Below are 27430 nucleotides of genomic sequence, written 5' to 3' on the forward strand. Positions count from 1 at the left end.
ATCAGAGCTCACTAAGACCCCTAAATCCCTCTCGCACCCAGACCTACTTATGAGAGTGTCATTTAAGCAATAGTTATGTGAGGGGTTGCTCCTACCTACACTCAGAATACTGCACTTCCCTACATTGAACTCCATCTGCCATTTATCCGCCCAGTCATATAATCTGTTGAGTTCACCTTGGAGAATACTAGCGTCCTGATCCGACTCAATTACTCTACCGATCTTGGTATCATCTGTAAATTTACTAACATCACTACTAATTCCTGTATCTAAGTCATTGATATAAATAATAAACAAAAGTGGACCTAATACCGAATCTTGTGGGACCCCACTCGTAACACATCCCCAGTCAGATCTTTTACCATTGATTTGCACTCTTTGCTTCCTATTGCTAAGCCACGCCTTGACCCAGTTCAAAACTTTATCCTCTACTCCGTGAGCCTGTAATTTAAGCAACAGTCGTTGGTGAGGAACTTTGTCAAACGCTTTACTAAAATCAAGATAGATTACATCATAATTTTCATCTCTGTCAACCGCCTCAAATACTTTATTGTAGAAGGACAAGAGATTGTTGAGGCATGACCTACCTTTTGTGAATCCATGCTGCGAGTCGTGAATTAAGCTATGTTTCTAAATGCTCCCGAATGTTCCTAGCTATTATGGACTCCAGCATCTTGCCTATAACCGATGTTAAGCTAATTGGGCGATAGTTTGAAGCAACTGACCTGTCCCCCTTTTTAAAAATCGGCGTCACATTAGCTACTTTCCATAGGCTCGGCACATAGACAGTATTTACCGACATCTTAAAGATGTCGGTTAGTGGGTCACTGATTACATCACCTAACTCCTTTAATACCCTCGGAAATATCCCGTCAGGACCTGGCGACTTGTTCTTCTTAAGCTTATCTATCTCATCCTGAACTACTTGCCTGGTAATGATTATATCCCTCAATTTATCTCCATCCCCGCCCTCGTACACCTGAACTCTTTCCGGTATAGTCGTTCGATCCTCCTGTGTGAATACTGAAAGGAAGTAGTCGTTCAACAATGTGCTCATATTTTCGTAATTTTCTATTAGCTCCCTGTGTTTGTTTTCAGCGGTTCAATTTTCTCCGTGTTTTTGTTCTATACATCTGAAAGAAGCCCTTAGGATTACTTTTCGCCTCATTTGCTACTTTGATCTCATAGTTCTTTTTTGCTATCCTGGTGTTTTTCTTAACTAATCTAGATAGTTCGACGTACCGGCCCCTGAGATGTGTTTCCCCATTCTTTATTTTCTGATAAATTCCCTTCTTTAACCCAATCTCGTGTTTTAGTCCACGAGTCATCCACTTAGGATCATTGTCTTCTTTTCTAAGTGTTCGCTGTGGTATATGCTGTTCTTGCCCCTCTACTATTACCCTAACTAAATTATTGTAAGACATTTCTACCTGGTTTTCCTGGCTTTCCAATCCGCAGCTCTGGCCCTCATGAATCCCTAGATTATCCCAGTTTACCCCTTCAAGATGTCTTCGAAGCCCGTCGTAGTTTGCTCTTCTAAAATCTGGCACTAACACTGGGTTTGGTTCGCGGGTTACCGCCCAGTCTAAGCTAAAACGAACCGTTCTGTGATCACTATTTCCTAACTCTCCGCCCACCTCCAACTCACGTAGCAAGTTCCCATTATTGGTTAGGACTAAGTCTAATATGTTATCTCCTCTGGTAGGCTCAGTAACTACCTGCTTAAGGAAATTATCTTGTATAACTTCAAGAAAGTCCTCGGTTTCCAGGTCACCCACTAGATCTTCCCAGTCTATATTCCTATAACTAAAGTCCCCCATTACGCAGACATTTCTACTCATACTCGCCCTGCCAATCTCCTGTAGTAATATACTCGTGTCCTGTCTGTTAAGGTTGGGTGGCCTGTATATAACTCCTAGAGTTAGTTTTTCTTTCCCTTTGTAAACGTCCACCCAAACTGATTCTGAATCCATGTTAGTTTTGACTGAGTTGTTAACTAAACATTTAAGTGAGTCTTTAACATATAGCGCAACTCCACCTCCCTTTCTGCCCCTTCTGTCTTTGTGAAACATCTGATGACCCGTTATTTCAAATTCTGATCTAAAATTTCTATTAGCAGTGTCTACCCATGTCTCAGTGATCGCTATTATGTCAAAATTTTCTGAACAAGCTTCACCCCTTAGTAAGTCTATCTTGTTTCTGAGGCTCCTGCTGTTAGTACAGAAGATTCTTAGCCCGTCCTCTGTTACTCCCCTAGAATTACTTCTAAGCTGCCTGGTTATATTATGAGCTAGGTGTCTCCTCCCATTACTCCTCCCATTGCTCCCATTACTCCCCCCCTCGCCTATACTTAAAAATCCCTCAGGGTACCAAGTGATCGCTCAATGGAGTCTGAGAGAGCCTCAACACCCTTGAACGTCAAGTGTATCCCGTCACGGGCGTAGAGGGCGTCGTTGCCAAAGAAGAGGTCCCAATTGTCGACGAACAGCCACCCATTGCGCCCGCAGTGCTCAGCAAGTCTGCTGTTCACTGCTATCGCCCTGGACAGCCATCCATCGCCAACGCCCCTCCTTGGCAGGACGCCTGTGAGACTTCCCTTTCTTTCTGTTTAACAACGTGCGTATATGAAACGTAACTATAAAACAAGTTAAAACTGGATTTGGTTAGCACATTCATTCATGTATTCATTCATCTCTGCAGCAACATATGCATATGAAACAGGTTAATACGCATGAGGAGTAGGCGTGCTCTGTGAAGCATATAAAGGACATACATTTCATAGTGTTTATGCCTCCGTGTGTTCGGGTTACTCTATTGAGCATCGGAAATGTTATGAATAACACGTCCAGACTGGAATAACAACACACGTAAGTGGAGGCGCAGTCCATCACGTCCCCCACGCCGCAGTTCGTCACACGCTGAGTGCGTACAGTCCACGGGGATAGTCTCCTTTTTATATTACAGAACCTAAACAATGTGAAGAGGCTACAATAAAGATGTTATAGTCGTTGTATCTACCTCAGGCAACGTTATCAGTATGATTTCACCGTGTACGTTTTCGATAAACATGCCGCGAATATATGTGGGAAAAAAAGGTTTAAAGTTTAAAAGTTTAAAGAGTTGCGAAAATGATCAAGTCCTTTCAAGAATGGCATTTGTTGCGACGGGAGTGAATGGAAGTGTCCAGCGCGTACGTTCAATGAGTGCTCTTGTAGCAGTCACCGCTCGAATCGCGTGTTCCTTTCCCTCAGTGACATAAGAAAATGGTGCACTGCACAGAATACTTTAAAATTGTGTTTTCATGTTCATCGTTAGTACTTGTCTCTGTCCGCGTCGTGTCTTCAATGTTTATCTTTCTTGTACTCGTTTACCTTTGACTGTCCGTCTATGTCCTTTTGTTGTCCACCGTTACACATTGTTATACACATACACCAACACTTAAATGTTAACCTACACAAACAACATTCACACAAACGCATACCCACACAAACACCTTTTCCTTGTGTTGTATTTGTCTCAATGACTTGATGTATTTTCGTCCAATAAAGTAACCCTAACGGATATTGAGTTTCACTATCCGTGAGCCGATTAGCACTTAGAACACTCGCTACCACCAACAATTGGTGACCCCGGAGTGTTGCTATGGTTCAAGGTGGCTTATAGCCGGTGCCGTACCAAGGGCACTCTCTCCCAGAGTGGAGGACCTGGGCAGGGTAACTTGTCCATTCGTCCGCCCTCTCCTGGGGCAAAAATCCTCACCTCCATTCGGGGTTCGTGGGGCTGAGCACTCAGGTCGGAGAAACATTACGCCATAGGCGTAGTTGCCACCTTCAGGGTTTTCCCCAGCCCTCCCCAAGGCGCCTTCTGCGCCTTCCACAGGCACCCTCTGTGCCTCCCCCAGACGCCTTCTGCGTCTCCCCCAGACGCCTTCTGCGCCTCTTCCAGGCACCCTCTGTGCGCCTCTTCTAGGCTCCCTCTGTGCGCCTCCTCCAGGCATCTTCAGCGCCCTTCAGGCATCTTTTGTGCCCCATGGTGCTTCTCCCGGCGCTCACCCCCCCACCCCCACCCCTCCTACCTGCTTTTCTGCTGGTCCGGCGACTGAGACACGCACATCGTGTGACACACTACACAGACTCAGTGAACACTCAAACACAGTGCGACATATTACTGAGACACACAGTGCCACACACTCAGTGTACACGCCACACACAGACTCAGTGTACACGCCATACAGACTCAGTGTATACGCCACCACACACCGCAGACTCAGTGTACACGCAGACACAGTGTGACACCCCACTGGGATTACTAGCTGCCCCCTGGATTAACCACCGCCTCCTGGATCTACCACCGCCCTCTTGGATTATCCTACACTTGTGGATCTATGTGTACAGTGCAGTGTGTCCAGCAACAGTTCAGTGCAGCAAGTCCCCAGCAACAGTTAGTGTCACAGTGTTCCCACTAAGTGTACAGTGTTGTTTTACAGTGCTTTCTTGGACACTGGTTCACTCCCCGGGCCACTGAGGTCCCTAGCACGCGCCAGTGCCTATACTACACGCAGTTCGTTCTACTCTCACGGACTGCCGTGGCTCCTGGCCCGTTGTACGCCAGCGCCCTTGCCAACACCGTTCAACTTCACCATGTCTGACGACGACAACTCTTCCGCTGCGGCGGCGGTGTCCTTCAAAGCGCCGCCCTTCTGCTCACAGGACCCGTCCATATGGTTCTCCATTTTGGAGTGCGGATTCAAGACTGCCAAAATTACTAACAGTCTTACTCAGTACACTCACGCTGTTAGCCTCCTGCCCGCCGACGTCCTTCCACAAGTCTCTGACGTCATCGCCTCAGCCTACAACTCTGATCATGCCTATGAAGACCTGAAGACGACCCTACTCCAACGCCTTCAGTCTTCTGTCGCCACCCGCCTCCGTGAACTCCTCTCAAAGAAGAGTTGGGTAATGAGAAACCGACGGACCTCCTACGCCGCATGAAGCAGCTGCTCGGCGAAAAGTACCAGTCTTTCGACCCAGACTTGTTCAAACAGCTGTTTTACCAACGTCTGCCCCCTGCTGTCCAGCGCAGCCTCTTCAGCGTTAAGGACGACCTGAAGCCCGACGCCATTGCCAAGTTAGCAGACGAATTCATGGCAACTCTACCTGGACCGCTAACTTCCTCAGTGTCTTCCGTCGTCTCCGAAAGGACCACTCAATTTGACGAACTCGTCAAGCAAGTCTCCCTGCTTGCGACGAAAGTCACCTCTCTTGAGGAGCGGCTCGATCGCCGACGCTCGCTCCCCACTCCTCACCGACGTCAGCGCCGCTCCCGTTCGAAAAGCCCAGGACTCTGCTGGTACCACAACAACTTCGGCGAGAAAGCTACGAGGTGTACCACCCCGTGCACTTACAAGGCGTCAAACTCCAAGGACGAGCACTAGTGCAGCATAGCGCTCGTCATCAACCCTCGGCGCTGCTCCACCTTCATGATTGCCGTTCCAACACAAAGTTCCTGATTGACACCGGCGCTGATGTCAGTATAATCCCAGCAACCGCCAGTCAGCGAACTCTACCTCCACTCTTGCACCTGTACGCCGACAACGGTACCAAAATACCTGTCTACTCGCGACACACCATGCAAGTGGACCTTTACCTACGACGTTGCTTCGAATGGACCTTCTACGTCGGGAACGTCTCGCAGGCAATCCTCGGAGCTGATTTTCTAAGGCACTTCAACCTCTTAGTCGACGTCAAAGGACGAAGGCTGGTTGACCCGCTCACTTCCATCTTCTCCAATGCTCAACCAGCACCAGGTGACAGCTCGCAACTTGCCGTCGTTCACAAGGACCACCAGTTCGCCGCCCTGCTCAAGTCCTTTCCCACGCTCACACAGCCCTATTCAGCCAGCCTGCCCGTCAAGCACCACGTTACGCATCACATAGAGACTACAGGACCTCCAGTACACGCCAAGGCCCGTCGCTTAGCTCCTGAACGCTACCGTCAAGCCAAGGCCGAGTTCGAGTCTCTGTTGCGTCAAGGTATTGTACGGCTCAGTAGCAGCAACTGGTCATCAGCCCTCCACGTCGTCCCCAAGAAGAACGGCGACATACGTCCCTGTGGAGACTACCGAGCCCTTAACTCGCGCACTAAGATGGACAGATACCCGGTGCCAAACATCCAGGAATTCTCGTCTCAACTTGCTGGTTCCACCATCTTTTCACGTGTGGACCTCGTCAAGGCCTTTCACCAGATTCCAGTCCATCCTGACGACATACCGAAGACTGCCGTCATCACGCCCTTCGGTCTCTTTGAATACGTCAGGATGCCGTTTGGACTCATGAATGCGGCCCAGACCTTTCAACGCTTCATCGACGAAGTTCTCCGCGGCTTACCCTTCTGCTTCGCCTACATAGACGATCTACTCATCGCTAGCCCGGATGAAGCCTCTCACAAACAGCACCTTCACCAAGTCCTCACCCGCTTGCAAGACTACGGAGTACAGATCAACGTGGACAAGTCTGAGTTCGGTGTTACTTCCTCACCTTCCTTGGTCACACTGTTACTCCAGAGGGCATCGCTCCACTCAACTCAAGGACTGAAGCCATCCAGCAGTTCCCGAAGCCGTCCACCCAGCGCCAACTCAAGGAATTCCTGGGTATGGTTAACTTCTACAACCGCTTCGTCCCACACTGCTCTCTCATGCTCCAGCCCCTCTTCGCCATGGTGAAGCCCTGCAAGCGTGGCCAGTCTGTCACTCGCCTGACTCAGAACGCTGACGCCGCCTTTCTCGCTGCTAAGAAGGCTCTCAGCGACACAGTCATGTTGTCCTTCCCTGCCCATGACGCGGAGATCTCGATTGCAACAGACGCCTCCGACACTGGGACTGGTGCTGTCCTTCAACAGTTCGTCGACAACGCCTGGAAGCCGATCGCCTTCTTCTCCCGTAAGCTCTCCAAGTCTGAAGCCAAGTACAGCGCTTACGACCGGGAACTTCTCGCCATCTTCAAGGCTGTCAAACGTTTCCGCTACTTCATTGAAGGCCGGCGTTTCCACGTGTTCACCGACCACAAGCCACATGGACTACATCTCGCAGTTCACCACTGACATCCGGTATATCAAAGGTGCAGACAACGCTCCAGCTGACGCCCTCTCCCGCAACATTACCGCTGTGACGTCCTCTTCACTTGATTACGCCGCCATAGCCGCCGAACAGTCCGGCGACGCAGAGCTGGAGAGGCTTCTGAACAACCCGGCGCTTAAAGTGAAGAAAATCACACTCCCAGGCACCAAGGTCACTCTCTACGCTGACGTCTCTACGGCCACCATCCGTCCCTACCTGCCACAGCGACACCGCTACCAGGCCTTCCGTCAGCTTCACGACCTCTCTCATCCTGGCATTCGAGCCTCGCAGCGCTTGATGACGTACGTCCCGCTTCATTTGGGAGGGAATTAACAAAGACGTCAGACTATGGACCAAAACCTGCACTGACTGCCAAGCCTCCAAGGTGACGCGACACACACACTCTCCACCCGGCACCTTCACGCCCGTCACGGAGAGGTTCGACCATGTCCACATTGACCTTGTTGGTCCCCTGCCGCCCTCCGCAGGCCATCGCTACATCCTCACCTGCGTGGATCGTTTCACACGCTGGCCTGAGGCCGCCCCCATCGCTGACATCACTACGGACGCCGTCGCCCACGCCTTCATTGCTACTTGGGTCTCCAGGTTCGGCGTCCCTCTCAGCCTCACCTCAGACCGCGGCGGCCAGTTCGAGGCTAACGTGGAACAAAGTCATGACCCTCCTTGGCATCCGCCGCTACAGAACGTCAAGTTATCACCCGCAGGCTAACGGCATGGTCGAGCGCTTCCATCGGCAGCTGAAATCCTCCCTCATGGCCTCCACCCAACGCGACAACTGGTCCCTGGCTCTTCCCTTGGTCCTCCTCGGCATCAGGTCCTCCCTGAAGGAAGACCTGCACCACCTCGGCTGAACTAGTGTATGGCACCAACCTCCGGCTCCCAGGCGAACTTCTGGCGCCCACACCTGACACCGCCCCCTGCGGCGTCCAGGACTTCGCCGCCCGCCTCAAAGGTGCCATGAGGAGCCTCCAGCCGGTGCAGCCTCGCTCTTCCCCGAAGAAGACCTTCGTCAACCAGGACCTCGACACCTGCACCCACGTCTTCGTGCGCGTGGATGCCGTTCGGCGGCCCCTGCAGCAGCCCTACCAAGGACCCTACCGCGTCCTGAGACGGACCAGAAAGACTGTCACGATAGACAAACATGGTTCTCAGGACGCGGTCTCCATAGACAGGGTCAAGCCGGCGTACCTGCTGGCCCCAGACCAGGCGCCCCAGCTCTCCGTCGCCGAAACAACACCGTCTGCACCAGTCCGCACCAGGAAGATATCGTTCCTTCTATGAAGTCACTGGGGGGGAATATCTGTAGCAGTCACCGCTCGAATCGCGTGTTCCTTCCCCTCAGTGACATAAGAAAATGGTGCACTGCACAGAATACTTTAAAATTGTGTTTTCATGTTCATCGTTAGTACTTGTCTCTGTCCGCGTCGTGTCTTCAATGTTTATCTTTCTTGTACTCGTTTACCTTTGACTGTCCGTCTATGTCCTTTTGTTGTCCACCGTTACACATTGTTATACACATACACCAACACTTAAATGTTAACCTACACAAACAACATTCACACAAACGCATACCCACACAAACACCTTTTCCTTGTGTTGTATTTGTCTCAATGACTTGATGTATTTTCGTCCAATAAAGTAACCCTAACGGATATTGAGTTTCACTGTCCGTGAGCCGATTAGCACTTAGAACACTCGCTACCACCAACACTCTGATCTGTTAGGCAAGTCAATGAGGTGCTGGGCTAAAAGATTGCTGAATTAAGATGGACAAAATTGAGGTGATTAAGGTCTACGATATCCAGCTATATTCTGATCTTCTGGATTGTTGTTTTTTATAATTAGTTCAGTTAATGGGAGTCCACACAACATAAGTACTGCTGTCTCTGAAGTTGAAACCTTAAAGATCAAAGTCAAAGACACATAAAATGAACATACACCAAATGGAAAATAAAGAGAGGATGATGATGGTGCTCTTTTTTTCTGTTCAAAACTACAAGAGAATATATAATGATATGAGAGCAGCCGGCGTGGGCCCGTGGGTGTGCGCAGTTCATCCAAAACCGACAGCCTCACACACCTCACCGCCACCCTGTTTCCCGACCCCAACATTCATCTTCAAGAAAAACTGAGACCACCATCATCTTGCTGAGAAAATTCTGCACCACACTAGCATAAAATTGTATCAGTAATGTAAAAATACACATACGAAAATCAGAGTTAAATGAAGAAATGACCCAAACTCCTACGAAAGCCTTGTCAAATATGTGTTCTTGGGGGGCGAAATGGCTTATAAAACGACCCCGTGACTCCGAATCTGCGAGCACGGGTTCGAATCCTGGCGTGCTCCAAACTTTACTGTCTCGTGAAAAATGACGTACGGCGTTGATGCATTATTTACATTATTAATGAGTTTCTTTTTTCTTATAATGCATTGCGTGTTTGAGCTACGAGTTTGCTTTGCTTGGATTGGTGACTTTTTCTGTCTTTTACTTAATGCTCTTTTTCTTAGTTCTTTTCTTCGTCCAGTGAGAGAGAGAGAGAGAGAGAGAGAGAGAGAGAGAGAGAGAGAGAGAGAGAGAGAGAGAGAGAGAGTAACCCATTAAGTCCCATAAACATATACATCACGAAATCTAGATAGATAGATAAATAGATCAGACGTCACAAACACACACACACACACACACACACACACACACACACACACGCACACACACAGTTCGGGCAACAGCCTTGTCAGTAGCGGGGGGAGGGGGATAGGGGCTGAAGACAAGGGCGCCGCCACCAGCCGTCTCTGGCCTGGCCGCTGCCGCGTCATTTTTTCTCTGAATTAATAAAACATTGCCGACAATGATCCCCAGGAAGCGTCGCAGCGAGCCACCTGGGGCCCCGAGCTCTGGAACGGGATGCAGGGCGTGTGCTCGGTGGCCCTGCCCGACACCCACAGCGTCTCGGTGAGCGTGGTGCGGCGGCGCTGGGGCTGGGTTGGGTGGCGCTTCAAGGAGACGAAGAAGGTGGCCAGGTTCACCTACGTAGACCGCGTGGTGCGCCCTGTCGTCACCTACTCCTTCCTGGACCTGGCGCAGCTTGTCAGGACCAGCGCCAAGGGCGGCGCACAGGTCAGGGTCACCCTGGCGCTGCTCAGCGGTGAGAAGCGCGTGGCCAAATTGGAGCCCAACACCTTCATGAGGCAGCTGAAGCAGAACAGCTCAAACATGTCTTTTTCTCTGCACGTCGACAGGGAGAAGGTGACCCTGCTGAAGGCGCACCGGCCACTGTCGGAGGCGACAGCAGTGTGGCCGTTTGACGTTATCAAGCCCGCTGCCCCACCCAAGCGGCAACGGTACAGGATGTATATTGACCCAGGGCTGGAACCGGGCGCCCAAGACCCTGGCAATGCCGAACAGCAGAAAGACAGCGATGAGGAGAGTCGCTGGGAGGCGCGCGATGAAGAAAAACACAAGACGACTGAAGAAAAGAGTTACAAGGCTGACGGAGACACAGCCGACGACAAGAGTCGCTGGGAGGCGCGCGATGAAGTTAAACACGAGGAGACTGAAGAAAAGAGCGACGAGGCTGACGGAGACACAGCCGACGACGACAGTGGCTGGGAGGCGGACACTGAAGGAGCGGACGAGGAGGATGAAAGTGGCGAGTCCTCGGATGGCAGTGGCTGGGAGACTTTGGAGGAGGACGCCGAGCAGGGCGCCGGGCGGGGGCCTGCCGGAGGCCCGGGGAAGGCGGGTGGCGGCTTCCTGGAGAGGCTGGGGGTGGCGTGGCAATACGCCCGCCCCGCCCTGCTCATGTTGGGCTCCGCGGCAATCATGGCAACGGCCATCTGGTGGTCACCCATTGGCCGCGAGGATTAGCGGCAGGGCGGCAGCGGCGGCGAGCAGTAAGGGGCGTGAGGCAGCCGCCCTTAGGGCCACGTCAAGGGCTCCCTCCTTTGCCCACGCCTTCAGGCCAACAGAAGGCGACGTGGCGAGGAGCATGGGCCAGCGTGGTCCTGGAGGCTTCTCTAACTAGGGCCACGCAAGGGCTCCTCCTTGCCCACGCCTTCAGGCCAACAGAAGGCGAAGGGGCGAGGAGCATGGGCCAGCGTGGTCCTGGAGGCTTCCTCTAACTAGGGCCACGCAAGGGCTCCCTCCTTTGCCCACGCCTTCCTGGCCCTGGAGCACGCCTTCAGGGGCAGCAGAGGGCGGAGCGGCGAGGAGTGTGATGCCAGAGTTGCCCTGGAGGCTTTCCACGCTCACCGCTGCAGAGTGCCGCCCGGAGTGCGTGGCGTAGCTCCTCTGTTGCGTCCATGAAGCTCCTCCTCTCCGCCCTGGCATCTCGTGTCCTCGGTATCCTCCTTCCAACACACTCTGCATCGCTCCTCTGTTCTGGCCCAAACAATCTCAGTCTCGCACCTCGGGAACACCGCAGCGTCTGAACAGTCTCAGTCTCGCACTCCTCGGAAACACAGCAGCGTCTGCACTCTGCACTCGCCCAAAAGGCTCAGCCTCGCCTCTCCCGAACCATCGTGCACTCGCCGCCGCTATGATCACTCGTCTCTTATCATGTTCGCGCGGGGCGTTGCCACATCAACGAAACTACAATAGCTGGAGTGCTTCCACATCTCCCACACATCACCGGTCATATATACTATACAAAAACAAACGTCCAGCAGACCGGCACGTCTCCAGCTCTGCCAGCACGCGCAATGTACAAAAGTGAAGTGGAAACATCCTGCAGACCGGCACATCTTCACTCACAGTTCTGCCAGCACGCGCAATGTACAGAAATGAAGTGCAAACATCCAGCAGACCGGCACATCTTCAATCACAGTTCTGCCACCACGAGCAATGTACACAAGTGAAGTGCAAACATCCTGCAGACCGGCACATCTTCACTCACAGTTCTGCCAGCACGCGCAATGTACAAAAGTGAAGTGGAAACATCCTGCAGACCGGCACATCTTCACTCACAGTTCTGCCAGCACGCGCAATGTACAAAAGTGAAGTGGAAACATCCAGCAGACCGGCACATCTTCACTCACAGTTCTGCCACCACGCGCAATGTACAGAAGTGAAGTGCAAACATCCTGCAGACCGGCACATCTTCACTCACAGTTCTGCCAGCACGCGCAATGTACAAAAGTGAAGTGCAAACATCCAGCAGACCGGCACATCTTCACTCACAGTTCTGCCAGCACGCGCAATGTACAAAAGTGAAGTGCAAACAACTTCAGAGGACACACAATGACATTATGCAAGAAGGAGCACAGAGTGCCGGAGAACAGTGGTGTGAGACTTCCCTTTCTTTCTGTCTAACAACGTGCGTATATGAAACGTAACTATAAAACAAGTTAAAACTGGATTTGGTTAGCACATTCATTCATGTATTCATTCATCTCTGTAGCAACATATGCATATGAAAAGGGTTAATAAGCATGAGGAGTAGGCGTGCTCTGTGAAGCATATAAAGGACATACATTTCATAGTGTTTATGCCTCCGTGTGTTCGGGTTACTCTATTGAGCATCGGAAATGTTATGAATAACACGTCCAGACTGGAATAAGAACACACGTAAGTGGAGGCGCAGTCCATCACGTCCCCCACGCCGCAGCTCGTCACACGCTGAGTGCGTACAGTCCACGGGGATAGTCTCCTTTTTATATTACAGAACCTAAACAATGTGAAGAGGCTACAATAAAGATGTTATAGTCGTTGCATCTACCTCAGGCAACGTTATCAGTATGATTTCACCGTGTACGTTTTCGATAAACATGCCGCGAATATATGTGGGAAAAAAAGGGTGTTCCACCGGATACATTTCAGGGCACCGGTCTCAGATCAGAAGTAGGTGGTCTAAAGGTTACAGGCACAAAAATTCATGCTTCTGTCCAGTCGGTCTCCATCTCGTCTAAATCTTCCCTTTACAGCCCCCACCAGTTCTCTTCCTTCTCCTCTTCCTCCTGCTTCGCTTCCTCCTGCTTTGCCTTCTCTACCTCATAGTCCATGTCTTTCTTCTCCTCTTCCTCCTCTTCCTTCGTCCTTCTCCTCCTCCTCCTCCTCCTCCCACCCTCCTCCTCCTCCATTCCTATCAACGCTTATGCACTGAGCAATAATATTCTAAGGAGCTTAGTTTCAGCCTAATCTTATCATGGCCAAGGTTCAGCCCCTCGCTAAATATTAGTATGGTTTCTCTCTCTCTCTCTGCTATCATTTTTCACTTTCCTTGTTCTCGTTGTCATTTTCTCCATCCTCGCCTCCTCTTCCTTGTCTCATTCACTTACCCACATCGTCAGTTAGTCAGTCAATCAGTTTAAAGAGTTGCGAAAATGATCAAGTCCTTTCAAGAATGGCATTTGTTGCGACGGGAGTGAATGGAAGTGTCCAGCGCGTACGTTCAATGAGTGCTCTGATCTGTTAGGCAAGTCAATGAGGTGCTGGGCTAAAAGATTGCTGAATTAAGATGGACAAAATTGAGGTGATTAAGGTCTACGATATCCAGCTATATTCTGATCTTCTGGATTGTTGTTTTTTATAATTAGTTCAGTTAATGTGAGTCCACACAACATAAGTACTGCTGTCTCTGAAGTTGAAACCTTAAAGATCAAAGTCAAAGACACATAAAATGAACATACACCAAATGGAAAATAAAGAGAGGATGATGATGGTGCTCTTTTTTTTCTGTTCAAAACTACAAGAGAATATATAATGATATGAGAGCAGCCGGCGTGGGCCCGTGGGTGTGCGCAGTTCATCCAAAACCGACGGCCTCACACACCTCACCGCCACCCTGTTTCCCGACCCCAACATTCATCTTCAAGAAAAACTGAGACCACCATCATCTTGCTGAGAAAATTCTGCATCACACTAGCATAAAATTGTATCAGTAATGTAAAAATACACATACGAAAATCAGAGTTAAATGAAGAAATGACCCAAACTCCTACGAAAGCCTTGTCAAATATGTGTTCTTGGGCGGCGAAATGGCTTATAATACGATAAAGAAGAGGGGGAGATAGAAATAGAAGTGACCAGTGGGATTAGACAGGGATGTACTGCCTCAACTACACTGTTGAAGATGATTACTTTTAAAATAATTCAGGAGCTAGTGGAGCTAGAATGTGGGTACAAAGATGAGGCATTGAGGATTACCTCTCTTCTTTGCAGATGATGGCATGCTTTTGGCAAATAGTGTAGGGGAAGCAGTACAGATGATAGAGAAGATGGAGACTATAGCTAAAGAATATGGACGAGAAGTAAATAAGCAGAAAAGCAATATTATCATTTTTAATATGGAAAACAAACCAGAAAGTATAGGGGGCATTAGTGTTGGGGATAGAATTAAATATTTAGGAATAATAGTCAATGACAAGAGGAACTGTTTTCAAATGCAAAAGGAAGAAATGTTCAGGAAAGCGAGAAGGCTAGCAAATATGACATACAAAGGAATTGAAAAGAGCTGTTCAAGAATGTTAAAAGGAAAGACTTATTGGAAAAATGTTGCACTGCCATCCATCCTGTACGGGGTAAATATAATAAACATCACAAAGACAGACATAAAAAAGTTGCAGAGGATAGAGAATGAGGTGTACAGGAAGATTTTGAGGGCACCAATGTATGCACAGGAAGCAGCACTCAGGGGGGAGATAGGAAGCTCCAGTGTTAAAAACAGGATAAGGGAGGGACAGTGGAAGTACTTAAGGTATGTTCTTGTGGAAGGAAACGATTTGGTGAGAAGGGTGGGAGAGGAGATGATAGAGAAGAGACAAAGTAGGTGGGTGAAAGATTTGTTGAATGAACTGAGAGCAACTGAGGGACTGAGTGTGAGTGTGAGGAATGAGACAAAGGAGAGTATAAAGCAGAGAATGAGAGAGCTGGATACAAGAGAGTGGAAGAGGCAAATGAATGAGAAAGCAAGCCTTAAGATATATAGAAAATGGAGACAGGAGTTGGGAGGACAAGAGGAGGTATACAACAACAACCAAGCCTCAGAAGTGCTATTCAGATGCAGGACAAACAACATGCAACTAAAAGACAGAAACAGACACCGGCAAGAGGAAACCAAGTGTGACATGTGTGAAGCTGAACACGAAGACCTGCGACACTTCCTGCTCTGGTGCCCGGCCTGTGCAGAGGAAAGAGCAAAGTGCGTGAGGCTGCAACATTGGAACATTTTTATTTGAAAATGAACACACCGAACAAACGAAAACAACAGTACACAAGTTTTGGACAATAAGAGAAAAAAGAATGCAAGAAAAAGGAAAACAATAGACCCAGACAGTAGACACGTCAGGGAGTGCCGTTACAAAGGCAAAACTCCCGACCGACTACTACTGCTACTAAATGGAAGAGGCTAATAATCACACGATGCAATGCCTGGGATGGCATGTTCCTCCCTTCTCCTTTGTTGTTAAACGCAACAATGAACAATCAATCAATTTATACTACTTAAGATAAAACTCGTTTACTTCAAGTATTTCTACAATATTAGGCTAATGGACCAAACTCATTGTGGTTTTGAGATATGGCAGTAGTAGCCTTTTGGGGTGTCCTTGCGTACGCCAGTCCTCGTCGACAGGCAGACTTGCTCGGCTAGATCGATTTCGATCGCCAATAGAGTCGGTCTGTCGGCACGTCCTGCCTCTAGCAATGGCCGGTGCTCCCCCGTGCAAGGAGGGAGCAATGTTTTCCCTCCTGACGGCCGCCGTCTTCGGACAAGGGCCCGTTGTCCCCTAGTGATACTAGGCGACAAATCTTTGAAGAAGTATCGGAGATGCCGTTGCAAAGACAAAGGCAAGAACATCATCATCATCATCATCAGGATCTACATGTAAACAATCAGGCCGCGTGTGACACCCTCAGCCCCACGCTGGCCAGGCGCGGCGCCCCACACACCAGAACACTTCCTGCCACGGCTACACTCCCCCACACCAGCCGCAAGGCAGCCCCAGCCAGGCTCCACACCCTCAGGTCAGCCTGTGACACCCTCAGGTCAGTGCCACGCAGCCTTCCCAGACTGGCCTGGACCTCAGAGAAAAGGCACTTTGAACCACGAGCCTCCCCCATTTTCCCACCACATCCATCACACATTCATCACACATTCATATCTCCCATCATAATAAGTTTCCTTTCTTTCTCAAAACTGTTCAAACATGCATTCACTTCCTCCCAAAAAGCTTCCCTTTCTCTCAGTCCTTTTTTACTCCTCACATTTACTGGTGCATAAATACACACCCATGCATACTTTTCTAAACCTACTTTTCCTTTCAGCCACACAATTCTTGATCCCTTCCAACCATAATCAGTCTCCACACTCTTTCAGACATCACACTTCCTTACTCCTGCCTCCATACTTCTCATCCATCCCCGTCCATACAACCCCCCAGGCACACCCTCCCCTGCCATCACTCACACCAGTTCCTCAACTATGTGTTTCAGTCACTCCCAACACATCCACTCTACCATTTACAAAATTTTCAATCATTACTTTCCTCTTTTCCTCACCACCTTAACCATTAATAGACACCAGTCTCATGCATTCCTTTCTCTTCGGCCGTCGCTCATGCCTCTAAAAAGTCTTTTTTTTTTTTAAATAATATATCTAACAGTAACATAGTGAGATTAATGTAGAATGCGCTTAGAAATTTATTGTTTGAAGAACTCGACAAATTTGCATTCCCTTGAGCAAGCATTATAGTGAAATCATGAATATTGATTGAGTCAAATTGTTGTGAAAAAAATGTGTGTGTGTGTGTGTGTGTGTGTGTGTGTGTGTGTGTATTTAGTTAGTTGTTGTATTTACCTTGTTGTAGTTTTACAGGGCTGGGCTTTACACTGGTGTGGTCCCATATCCGTATCTACATTTATTCAACTTTTCCTTAAAGCTTTGCACACTTCTCGCCAATACTACATCCTCACTTAGTCTGTTCCAAACCTCTATATTTCTTTGCGGGAAGCTATGTTTATTTATGTCTTTGTGTGTGTGTGTGTGTGTGTGTCATGTATGATGTATGTGCACCAGCTGGCTCTCAGTTTACAAAATGATCATTGTGTCTGGCTGAAGACATTTCCAGCACAACAGTTTCTTATATTATTATTTTAGATAAACATTTGTATATATTGAACAAAGCCACTTGAACAGCATAGTGGATGTAAGTGTATATATGCAAAACTTATATGATGGTCATGCATCAAATCAGTTTCATAAAAATTGGCAAAATTAACGACACGTACAGTGTCTCGACTCAGCTTAAGCATGTCCGTAGTGTTCAGCGTCTCATGGAGGTCACTGATTCCCTGTCTCAAACAGGGGAATGCTCACGTTTTTGGGATTGCTTCAAAGCTTGACGAGACACCTCTCCCAGGCTCCCTCCTTCACGCAGGACCACCCCTGGAGGAGGACTCCCTGGAGCCTGCCAAGGAGTACAGGGATGCTGACATCAATGAGGTGTGTGTGTGTGTGTGTGTGTGTGTGTGTGTATACTTGTTTATATTCCTGGTTGTGGTAAACAGGAAATGAGTTGCACTCACAGGGTTCTGTCTGTGTGTCTCACTCTGTCAAACTTGTCTTTACATTAATTTTAAGATTTGGACTGGTTTATTTCCCTGTCCAGGCCACCTCGGTGCATTAATATACAGATCTTTTTTTTTTATATCCTTCAAGCACCTTTTTCCTGCCTTTTCTATCCATTGCTTTTATTTGCATTGAATTTGTTATTTCTATCTGGCTCCATTGACAAAGCCTGTCCCTGCAGCAGCTTACAGTCCTTCTCCTTCCCTCGGCACCACGGCAAACATGGTCACCCAGAGTTGTGCATACATCAGCACTGAGGCCTTCACAAGTCCCTTCAGGCTTTCCTAGACACACTCTACAACACATCAGTCACCTCTGATCACTGGTAACTCAACAAATTAAAGACACGTCTGCTCATGTGTTGCTTCTCTGGGTGTGTGAGTTAGTGTGGTATCCATGTTTTGTCTTGTTTGCCCGATGTCATTGTTGGTGTTTGTGCATCAAGCTGTCATTTAGCATCATTAAAGAATCACTGTGACCTTTCCAGAGGTGTATTGTAGAACATACTTTGTACCTCACTCTAAAAGATAGTCATTGAAATTGCATATGGACTTAAATATTGATGTTAAATGAGGCTTACATGTGTTTTCCTGTGTGTCTGAGTCACTGTGTGTTGGAACAGGCTATACACGATTATGAACCAGTTGGTGAAGGGCTGGAGCCTCCTCTGAGCACCCCTGTGTGACAGTACAGCTGGTGAACCCACTCAGGACCAGAAGGTGATGAAGATGTGCTGTATTATATTTCATTCAGATTCATTCATTATTAACACTCACCCAAAAATGAATTATTCAAATACTTTAAAAAGAAAACATCTCCTTCAAGTTGTTTCAGAGCTAGAAAAGATGTCATTTTGTCCTGTGTGAAGGTGTGTTGCATCAGCCGTAACCTTGTGATTCACCATGGACATTTTTATGGATTTATTTTTATAGGTTGAGTGTTGGTAGATTTTGAAGCTCTAGTGTTAGGCTTTGGTAGGATTAAAGTGGCAAAAGATGCAATTTGTACCCAGAGGCACAGACTGAACTGGTGCCGTCATGCAGGTTGATGAGGGTAATCTTGAGAGCCAGCACCAGACCCTGGCGCCTCCTCCACCCCGGCCAGGATCCCTCCCCCAGGGCCCATGGAGCCACCAGAGGTAAGGCACCATCAGGCATCCCTTCCCTGTTTGTAATTTTTGGAATGTCTTCAGAAGTGACTTGTTTCATTTCCTTTTGATTTCTATTCAAAGTGATTTTCCTGTATTTGAATTTCAGACCAAGCATTTTGCAAGGTCTTCAGACAAAGCCTAACAAAATATTGTGCCTTCCATTTTTTTTTCTATAACTCAAAAAAAATGTGACTAATTGTGTAAAAGTGTGCCCAGGTCATAGCTGGGCACGATAACAGAAAACCTTATTCCCGATAACCGATAACTGATAATGGAAAACCTTATCGGTAATAACCGATATTCGTTAACTGGAAATACAAATATAGGCGATAACCGATACCCGATATTAATCCACAATTCCGATACTAGCTAGCGATAAGTCCGATAGGCGAAAACGATTCTATATTGATATTTCAAATAAAAAACATAGATGAATTCAAATTTTTATTATCTGTATTTTAGAAAACTTACAAAACCTGAAAACCACACGTTGACACGTAGCTAAGGACGGTAATACTGGAAACGCCTGAATTGGTGTTGTGTTATTTGGCGTCCCACATTCATAAGCTGCTTTTGTTTGCAAACACTGGTCTCTCGTGAACTGCGCATGCTCAGACCAGCAAGCGTAGATTTACAGTCTCACAAAGCTTTTTAACCGTAATTGTTGTGAATCAGACATAGTACCACCATCTCGCTGTTTCTAGAACGACACTCTGTACGAGTTGTATTTATATGTACAGAGTGTCGTCCTAGAAAGAGCGAGGATGGTGGTACTGTATGTCTGATTCAGCCTTCCAGCAACTCTTAATGTGTTAAAAAGCTTTGTGAGACTGTACAGGGCTACACTTACTGGTCTGAACATGTGTAGTTCACGAGAGACTAGTGTTTGTAAACAAAAGTGCCAGCTTTTGATGATGGGACACCAAATAACACAACACCAGGTGCCTTCAATACCATGGCATGCTCACAAACGAATATGGAATATCAAATTTGAGGCAGTGAATAATCATTTTTTGGGCAAAGTTAAATGATTTTTCTCTTTGATATATTGATTTTTGAGTAACATAAAAAATAACCTAGTGTTTTAATGTTAATGATCTAAATATGAAATCTCTTCACCGAAGATATTTCATACCCCGAAATTTTTTTCATACAACACCGGGCGCCCGGGCCATGCATGCGCAGTAGGGAGGAGACAACGTTTTTTTTTCTTCTGAGAGGCGGAAAAAGTAGCGATTATCGCTAGTTTGCTTACAAAAGTAATGAAGATATCGATATACATTTAAATAAGTAGCGGATGGCCGATAACCCGATTTTGTTATCAGCAATAAAGTATCGCGATAACGCCCAGCTATGGCCCAGGGCCCGGATTCATCAATCTTACCAACCACGCCTCTGGTATCTCTCGCATTTACCGGAGCGCTACCAGAGCTGCGGCATCTTTCAACCACGGGATTCATCAACGGCATGGTAACGCTCCGGTAACTCGCACCCTAGCAACGATTGGTTGGGCTGGATAGCCAATCACGTGCGACCTTTCATAATGTATTTGGGCTTTCACGTGTCGTTTGCTTACTAATGCACAGACTTCAAAATCAAGACATGTGTATTGTACAGAGGTAAATACTGCCTTAAAACAAATAATTAGCGTTGTAATCCCTCAATAAGATGTGTTTTTTTATGAATGAAAGCACATTACTTGTATATTTATCTTTGAAATAAAAATATAATCGCTTATACAATATTCTGCACGTTTCTGTATGTTACCTCCATAGTTTCCGTCATTTGGTGAGCATTCTGTTGCATATGGATAATAATGATGAAGGTTCGGCGACGCTAACGCCAGAAGCGCGCCTCACTTTCAAAACATGGCGTCAGCTGTGAAAAGAAGGCGGCCCAATTTCTCAAACGAGGAAATTTTAGCCCTCATCACAGGGGTGAGGCAAAGATGGGAAACCATCACAGGGCCTCTGTCCTCTTGCGTCACCGCTGCAGCCAAGCAACGAGCTTGGGAAGCTGTGGTGGAGGAGGTCAACGCCGTGAGTGGAGTTGGGCGCAGCGTGGAGGAGGTGCGCATGAAGTTCTCCGACTTCAAGCGCCACACTAAGAAGAAGTTGGGAGAATTAAGACGTGAGGCGACTAGCACAGGTGAGAATATATCTTCTGTAGTGTTCTAAAAAGCAGTGAACAGTCATGGAGGAACAGTTCTCCAGCCTGTAATAGATTTCACATTTTTGAAATTTGGTTCCTTATTACCTTATTAACTTTTATTATCTGATGTTCCTGATTCATTTGTATATTATGCTATACAACAAAGCTCGTTCTGGTGTTCCTGGCAACATTGGGAGGCATATTGGAGTGTCTCGGTGTTAACAAACTTATTAACTTTGTTGAAGTTAACTGCAATAATGTTTGTGTTATACATTTCATTGAATTTAATATGTATATAATAATAGTATATTTTCCTCTTTGTAGCTTTTCTGATAACTCAAATTTAATGTGTTTTTTTATATTCTTTATGTCCTTCAATAGAAGTAGCCATCATGGGTGACTTTACCTCTAATTCCTTGGTACCAGAGAGAACACCTGTCAGTAAGAAAATACTCCACTTCATGAACAATTTGTGGACTGCTTCACTTCTTAGGGTCTTCACTGGTGGATCTCTGCTACGACCATGTTTCATCTTGTAACTTACTGGATTTGGATGGGGCTAGAGTAGGAGATGTACCTAGATATATTGGGCAGTTTTCCCAAATTTGGTCACTGTCTGCTAATCTTCCAGTAATATTTCCAGACCAGTCAGTAGGGAAGTTAGCTCTAATTGGCTAAATATGAATGGTATAGTGGTAAATTCAACATAATTAGCTTCTTATGGCATGACAGTGCTTGATTATGAAATCTGCAACAGCTGTGTTATGCCACATTATCTAGACTGAAGCTCTCAACAAGTCGTCCTTGCCTTGGAACATTTCAAGTACCTTAAGGACAGGTACTGAAACTACTTTTTGTATTTTCAGTTGGCCCTTGATATATCCCTCATCAATAAGATGAAAAATTCCCCAAAATCCTTTAATCATTATATTAGAATAAAAAACTTAGCACTCATTCTGTGGGTCCTCTTAGACTAGCTAAAGGTTATGCAACCGCTGAATGTGAGTAATGGCAGACATTCACTAGAAAGTTTTCTTGTTTATATTACTCATGAATTAAATACCCCTTTCTCCTATCAACTGTCTGACTCTTCTGTCACTAACATAACTATTTCCTTTGAAGTGGTAAGGCAAAGACTATCTTCCCTAGACATTAATTCTATCATGGGTCATGATGGTTTTCATCGCTGTTTTTGCAGTCCCTCATCCCTCTATTAAAAACATCTAACTTATAGGGTTTATATGTTAACAAACACAGATAACTGTTTATATCACTAATTATTGTTTTTCAAATATTAGAATAATGCATAAAGAGGTAATAAGTTAATATTTTAGCAGTGATACGTTAGTGCCGTCACTATGCCAGGGGCCACTTTTGCGGGCACTTTGGTGGAAATAGCTGTCTATTTTGGCAAAGACAGGTATAACAGTGTTGGGGCAGTTATTCGGGTAATGATTCAGAATAAGTTTAAGCATAACTGCATTGCCATGTACTAATTTTTTACAAAATTGTACAGGTGGCGGCTCTGTCCAAACAGACACCCTCACCGATGCTGAGGAGGCCATGGCGCAGGTGCTGGACCCTGCAGTTGTAGCGGGTGTGGGATCTGGTTTAGAATCAGATCCTCGTCCAACACCTTCTGTGTCTGCAGGTAAATTATGTTATGAAATGTACTTCATGGTAATCTTTGTATTTGGTAACCTACGTGACATTAGTCTTTATGACAAGTGCCACTAACTTGATATATTTCACCATAAAAAAATTCAATAATGTAGTGAAAAATCTTGAAATGTTTGTCATTAAGTGCTGGGAATTGAACTCAGGCCTTCATAATAGTAGTCAGCAGGGCAGCAACCCAACTGAGCCAGTGATGAGCTAAAAGTCACTATGCCAGGGCCACTTCTGCGGCACTTGCCGTAACACCCCAGCCTCACACTGTGGACTCCGTATTAAGGAAAAGTGACCCCACTCATCAGTTGCTCTAAAGGCATGGGTTCAATTTCCCATAACTTTTGTTGTTTATCTTGATTTTTTTACACATTCATTTGTTTTATTTGGTATATGTTATGTTATTTTATTGCTTTGCCCACTAACTCTTGATTTCCAGAGAAACTTAATTATGAAATAAACTTCCACCTTCAGTGGTTCAGTGCAACACAACTGATTTAAAATCAACTTGACCTTTTCACCTTCATGTTTGCTAAGGCAGAAATTGCAAAGCTTTACATAGTTTCAATTGTTTAAGGAGAGACCACCATTCTGCATAGTCTGTGTGGTCTGAACATATATATCTTAAGTTGAGCAGACATATTTGTTTAGGTTTTCCTAAAATTCCTCGCTACTCATAATCAAAGCACAAAATAAGATATCATACCATGTTGAATTACTCTTATCATAATGATTTTTTACGTACAGCTGCTGCAGACACAGAAGTGTGTAGAATCTTCCTTTCGGAGGATTCTATGACACCCGCACTTCTGCAAGGCCCATCACAGCCCCCTCCTCACCATCCCCGCCCTACTCCTACTCACCAGCTAGCCCCTGAATTGGCACCTGTCCACCGTGCCCCAGAAACTCAATCTCCCCCTGATGTAGGAGCGGCACCTCACGCTTCCACCAGAAGACACAAGAGGGTTGATCCACCAGTTGGGCCAAAAATGGTGGAAATTCAAGAAGATATCCTTCTTGAAGTGAGGAGGCTGAGTGGTACTATGGACAAGGTAGCTGCAGCCTTGGAAAAAATTGCAGTTACCTTGTCAAAATAAGGTGACAGGTCCAATTAGGTAGGTTTTTATTAAATGGGTTTCTTTAGTTAGAAACAAAACATAATTAACCTTTTTTTTATTTTGCCTTTGTAGCATAACATGAATTATACCATACCGTAATCCATTCTGTTAAGGCGGATCCCTAGATCTTACCTTAGTATATTAAGACACTGCTGACTGGCTGTTGGCAGGGAGGGTATCTGACAATTTTGACTCCAAAACACTATTCTATAATCAAGAAATATTAGTATTCCTTTACTTAGCTCATCTGATATAGATAAGTTTATTTTGTTGATAACATTGGAATAAGCAGTGATTCCACAACTATTAACACAATTTTCCATCCTCAATTGTTAATAATTACGGTGAGTAGAAGTCAGAGAACAACATTTAATGATAATATATACTTTATTTTTTTATCAATATTTCCAGCCATTGTGGATTCACAGCTGAAGTGAATGGACTATAGGTATAAAAACAATCTAAATCAATCAGTCAAAGTGTCTGCCCTTCCATTTCTCAAGTATTAATATTCCTTTTGAATAAAAAAGTCTTTCCTTTTGTTAATGCAGCAATTATTTTGCACACATACGTATGCAAAAAGACACCAATACAGTAAAAGTCCAATCATCCGAAAATCGCAGTGGTATGAATTTGTAGTTTGTATAATTTAACGTGACTTAGAAGAAATGTTAAAATGAAAAACATTACAAAAAAATACATAGAAACGCCAAAGGTGCCAAGCCGTGGGTACAAGAGACAGAAGACTCAGGCGAGGTGTAAATTAAGTCTAGGTGTTGCCCTAATGTACAGGTATCATCTATAATCTATCTATCTATCTATCTATCTATCTATCTATATCTATATCTGTGTGTGTGTGTGTGTGTGTGTGTGTGTGTGTGTGTGTGCAGAATGTATGGTGCAATTGCTGTTCTATATAGTGTCAGAATGTTTAGTTGAGGTCAGGTTGTTTAGGGTGGAGACAGCATGAGGAACATTGCTGACAGCAACGCCACCACCTTCAGAGCAAAACAAGCCAGGAGGTTGTTCAGGGTGGAGACAGCATGAGAAATGTTGCTGATGACGACACCACCGCCCTGAGAGCCGCCAGCGAGAGAGAAGAACAAACCGGGTGTCTTGAGATGGCAGGGCTTCTGTTTTAAGTGCTTGGGCTTTGTGGCGACTCACACTTTTCACTGAGATGTATATACATGCAAGTTTGTATAATATATTTTTAACTGTCTTTTAGGTACATGTAGGTTAGAATTATAATATACAAACTTACATGTATATACAGTTTCAGTGACATGAGTGAGGAGTCACCACAAATCCTGAGCACCCAAAACAGAAACCCTGCCACCTCAGTCTCCCGGTTTGTTCTTCTCTCTCACTGGTGGCTGTCAGGGCGGTGGTGTTGTCATCAGCAACATACATCACGCTGTCACTGGTGGCTGTCAGGGCGGTGGTGTTGTCATCAGCAACATACATCACGCTGTCACTGGTGGCTGTCAGGGCGGTGGTGTTGTCATCAGCAACATACATCACGCTGTCTCCACCCTAAACAACCTGACCTTGTCCAAGCATTGTGACACTAAACAGAGCAGCAGTTGCACCATATATTACATACACCTCAGTATACATGATACCTGCATATTAGTACCTTACATACCATCACCAAACAAGTTATGCAAAGACAAAGTATGCATGTATGATATTGCATAACATTTGTGTCAGTAGAAGAATTCAATTAAATGAGCCTTTAGTAAAAGAGATTGAAAACATGGAAAATGATGCCTACAGGGAAATGAAGACACAGGAACCAACCAACAACACTGTCTATGAAAAGAGATATCAATCAAACCCCTTCGTCGAGCCTGCCCTGTGTCTTCATTTCCTCTGTAGGCATCATTTTCCATGTTTTCAATCTCTAGTAAAGGTTCAATTAATTGAATTCTTCTACTGACACAAATATTATGCAATAGCATACATGCACATTCCAACCAACAACACTGTCTATGAAAAGACATTGTCAATCAGACCCCTTCGTCGAGCCTGTCCTGTGACTTCATTTCCTCTGTAGGCATCATTTTCCATGTTTTCAATCTCTTGTACTAAAGGCTCATTTAATTGAATTCTTCTACTGACACAAATATTATGCAATAGCATACATGCAATTGCAATTTTGGCACACTTGACTGGGTCATACTGAAGGCTGCCACCTGACCCATGCAAGCAACGGAACCGAGATTTTAATACCCCAAAAGTCTGTTCCACCACAACACGTGTCCTAGAGTGGCTGCGGTTATAGGCACGATGAGCATCAGTTGTTGGTTGGCTCACTGGTGTCATTAGGAAGGGCTCTAGAGGATAACCAGAATCACCTGCAAGGATCAGAATATAAACTAATTTTTCATCTAACATCATCTTTGCAGTGGTTGTTTTTGTTAAGGGAAAGTTAACCAGCTCCTTAATGCTTTCATCCCTTAAGCTGGTGAATTCTGGAACAGCCTTTTCCTGTTTGTATATCTTCCTGTCTACTACTTAAGCTCTTTCAAGAGGGTAGTATTAAGACACTATTATTCATAATGTGACCACACGCTGTAGCTGCGTGTGGCCTCAAAGTTCATTTACAGCACATTGAGCCTGCGGTGAAAAAGATCCCATTACTTCCAAGGCACTGTGCTAGGGTGACATCCAGTCTACATCAGTTTACCTTCCCCAATCTTCCTCAGGTACCCATTTATCGTCCAGCCCAAAAGCGAGGATGAACAGCCACTGCACCTTAAAGGATCCCTCCACAGATGCCTCCTCAGCCCCTCCCTTAGGACCATCCAGCAGACCTCCACACCCAGCACCACCAACATGGCCAACCACTCCGTCCAGCACCACTGTCTTTTAACATCTAAGTTTTACTTCCTACTGGAAGTATGCCAACATGCAGCCTGTGCTTAAGACGGGTGACCGTTCCAATCCTTCAGACTACAAAAGACCTTCCCAACAGAAACTACACGATTCCAGGATGGAGGCTGCAGAATGCTCAACTTCATACCTTACTATCACTTCCAATTAAGCCAAGCCCTTCAACGCCTCTAAAACTCAATTTTTTAACCTGTCAACTTGACACAATCTTCCAAACACTTATCCCCCATTTTTCAATAACACTCAGCTGTCACCTACAATAAACATCCTCGGTCTATCCTTAACTCAAAATCTCAACTGGAAACTTCATCTCCTCTCTTACTTAATCAGCTTCCTTGAGGTTGGGCTTTCTGTATCATCTCTGCCAGTTCTTTTATCCTCCCAAATGATATATATACAGGGCCTTGTCTGCCCTATTATGCAGTATACATTTCATAATGTTCCTTACTCTTTGTCTCTTTCCATTCCTTAACTACATTTCCATTGCTCTAAAAAATATGAGTGGCCATTTTATAAAAATAGAACATATACTACCCTGTCTTTTATTCTTATGACACCCAGTCCATTCCTTGTTGTTTGTTCTTTATTTTTCCCTAATGAAACAGGTTGTCCTATTTACCGCATAAAAATTATATTTGCTAGTAAATACACTTCAGAGGCACTTATGTATATAAATGAATTTTGTAAGCATTACAAAAAACAAAGTTTAAAAGGGCTTAACATTGGGGAAAGTTATTAGATTCTG

General features: G+C 46.0%; 1 protein-coding gene and 1 long non-coding RNA gene across 2 annotated transcripts; both read left to right on the top strand.

Moving 5' to 3' along the window:
* The first annotated feature begins 15945 nt into the window (after nt 1-15945).
* On the top strand, nt 15946-19315 carry LOC126991693 (uncharacterized). The gene is made up of 4 exons (XR_007745759.1): nt 15946-16118; nt 17437-17574; nt 18323-18419; nt 18744-19315. It is a non-coding gene; the product is annotated as an uncharacterized LOC126991693 (long non-coding RNA).
* An 894-nt stretch (nt 19316-20209) lies between these two features.
* Nucleotides 20210-26914, top strand: LOC126991691 (myb-related transcription factor, partner of profilin-like). Its single transcript, XM_050850402.1, has 4 exons — nt 20210-20998; nt 22518-22652; nt 23417-23784; nt 26499-26914. The coding sequence occupies exons 1-3, from the start codon at nt 20719-20721 to the stop codon at nt 23764-23766; spliced, it is 765 nt and encodes a 254-aa protein (XP_050706359.1). The 5' UTR covers nt 20210-20718; the 3' UTR covers nt 23767-23784; nt 26499-26914.
* The last annotated feature ends 516 nt before the right edge of the window (nt 26915-27430 follow it).

The sequence above is a fragment of the Eriocheir sinensis genome, unplaced genomic scaffold (assembly GCF_024679095.1).
Source record: "Eriocheir sinensis breed Jianghai 21 unplaced genomic scaffold, ASM2467909v1 Scaffold320, whole genome shotgun sequence".
Taxonomy (NCBI): Eukaryota; Metazoa; Arthropoda; class Malacostraca; order Decapoda; family Varunidae; genus Eriocheir; species Eriocheir sinensis.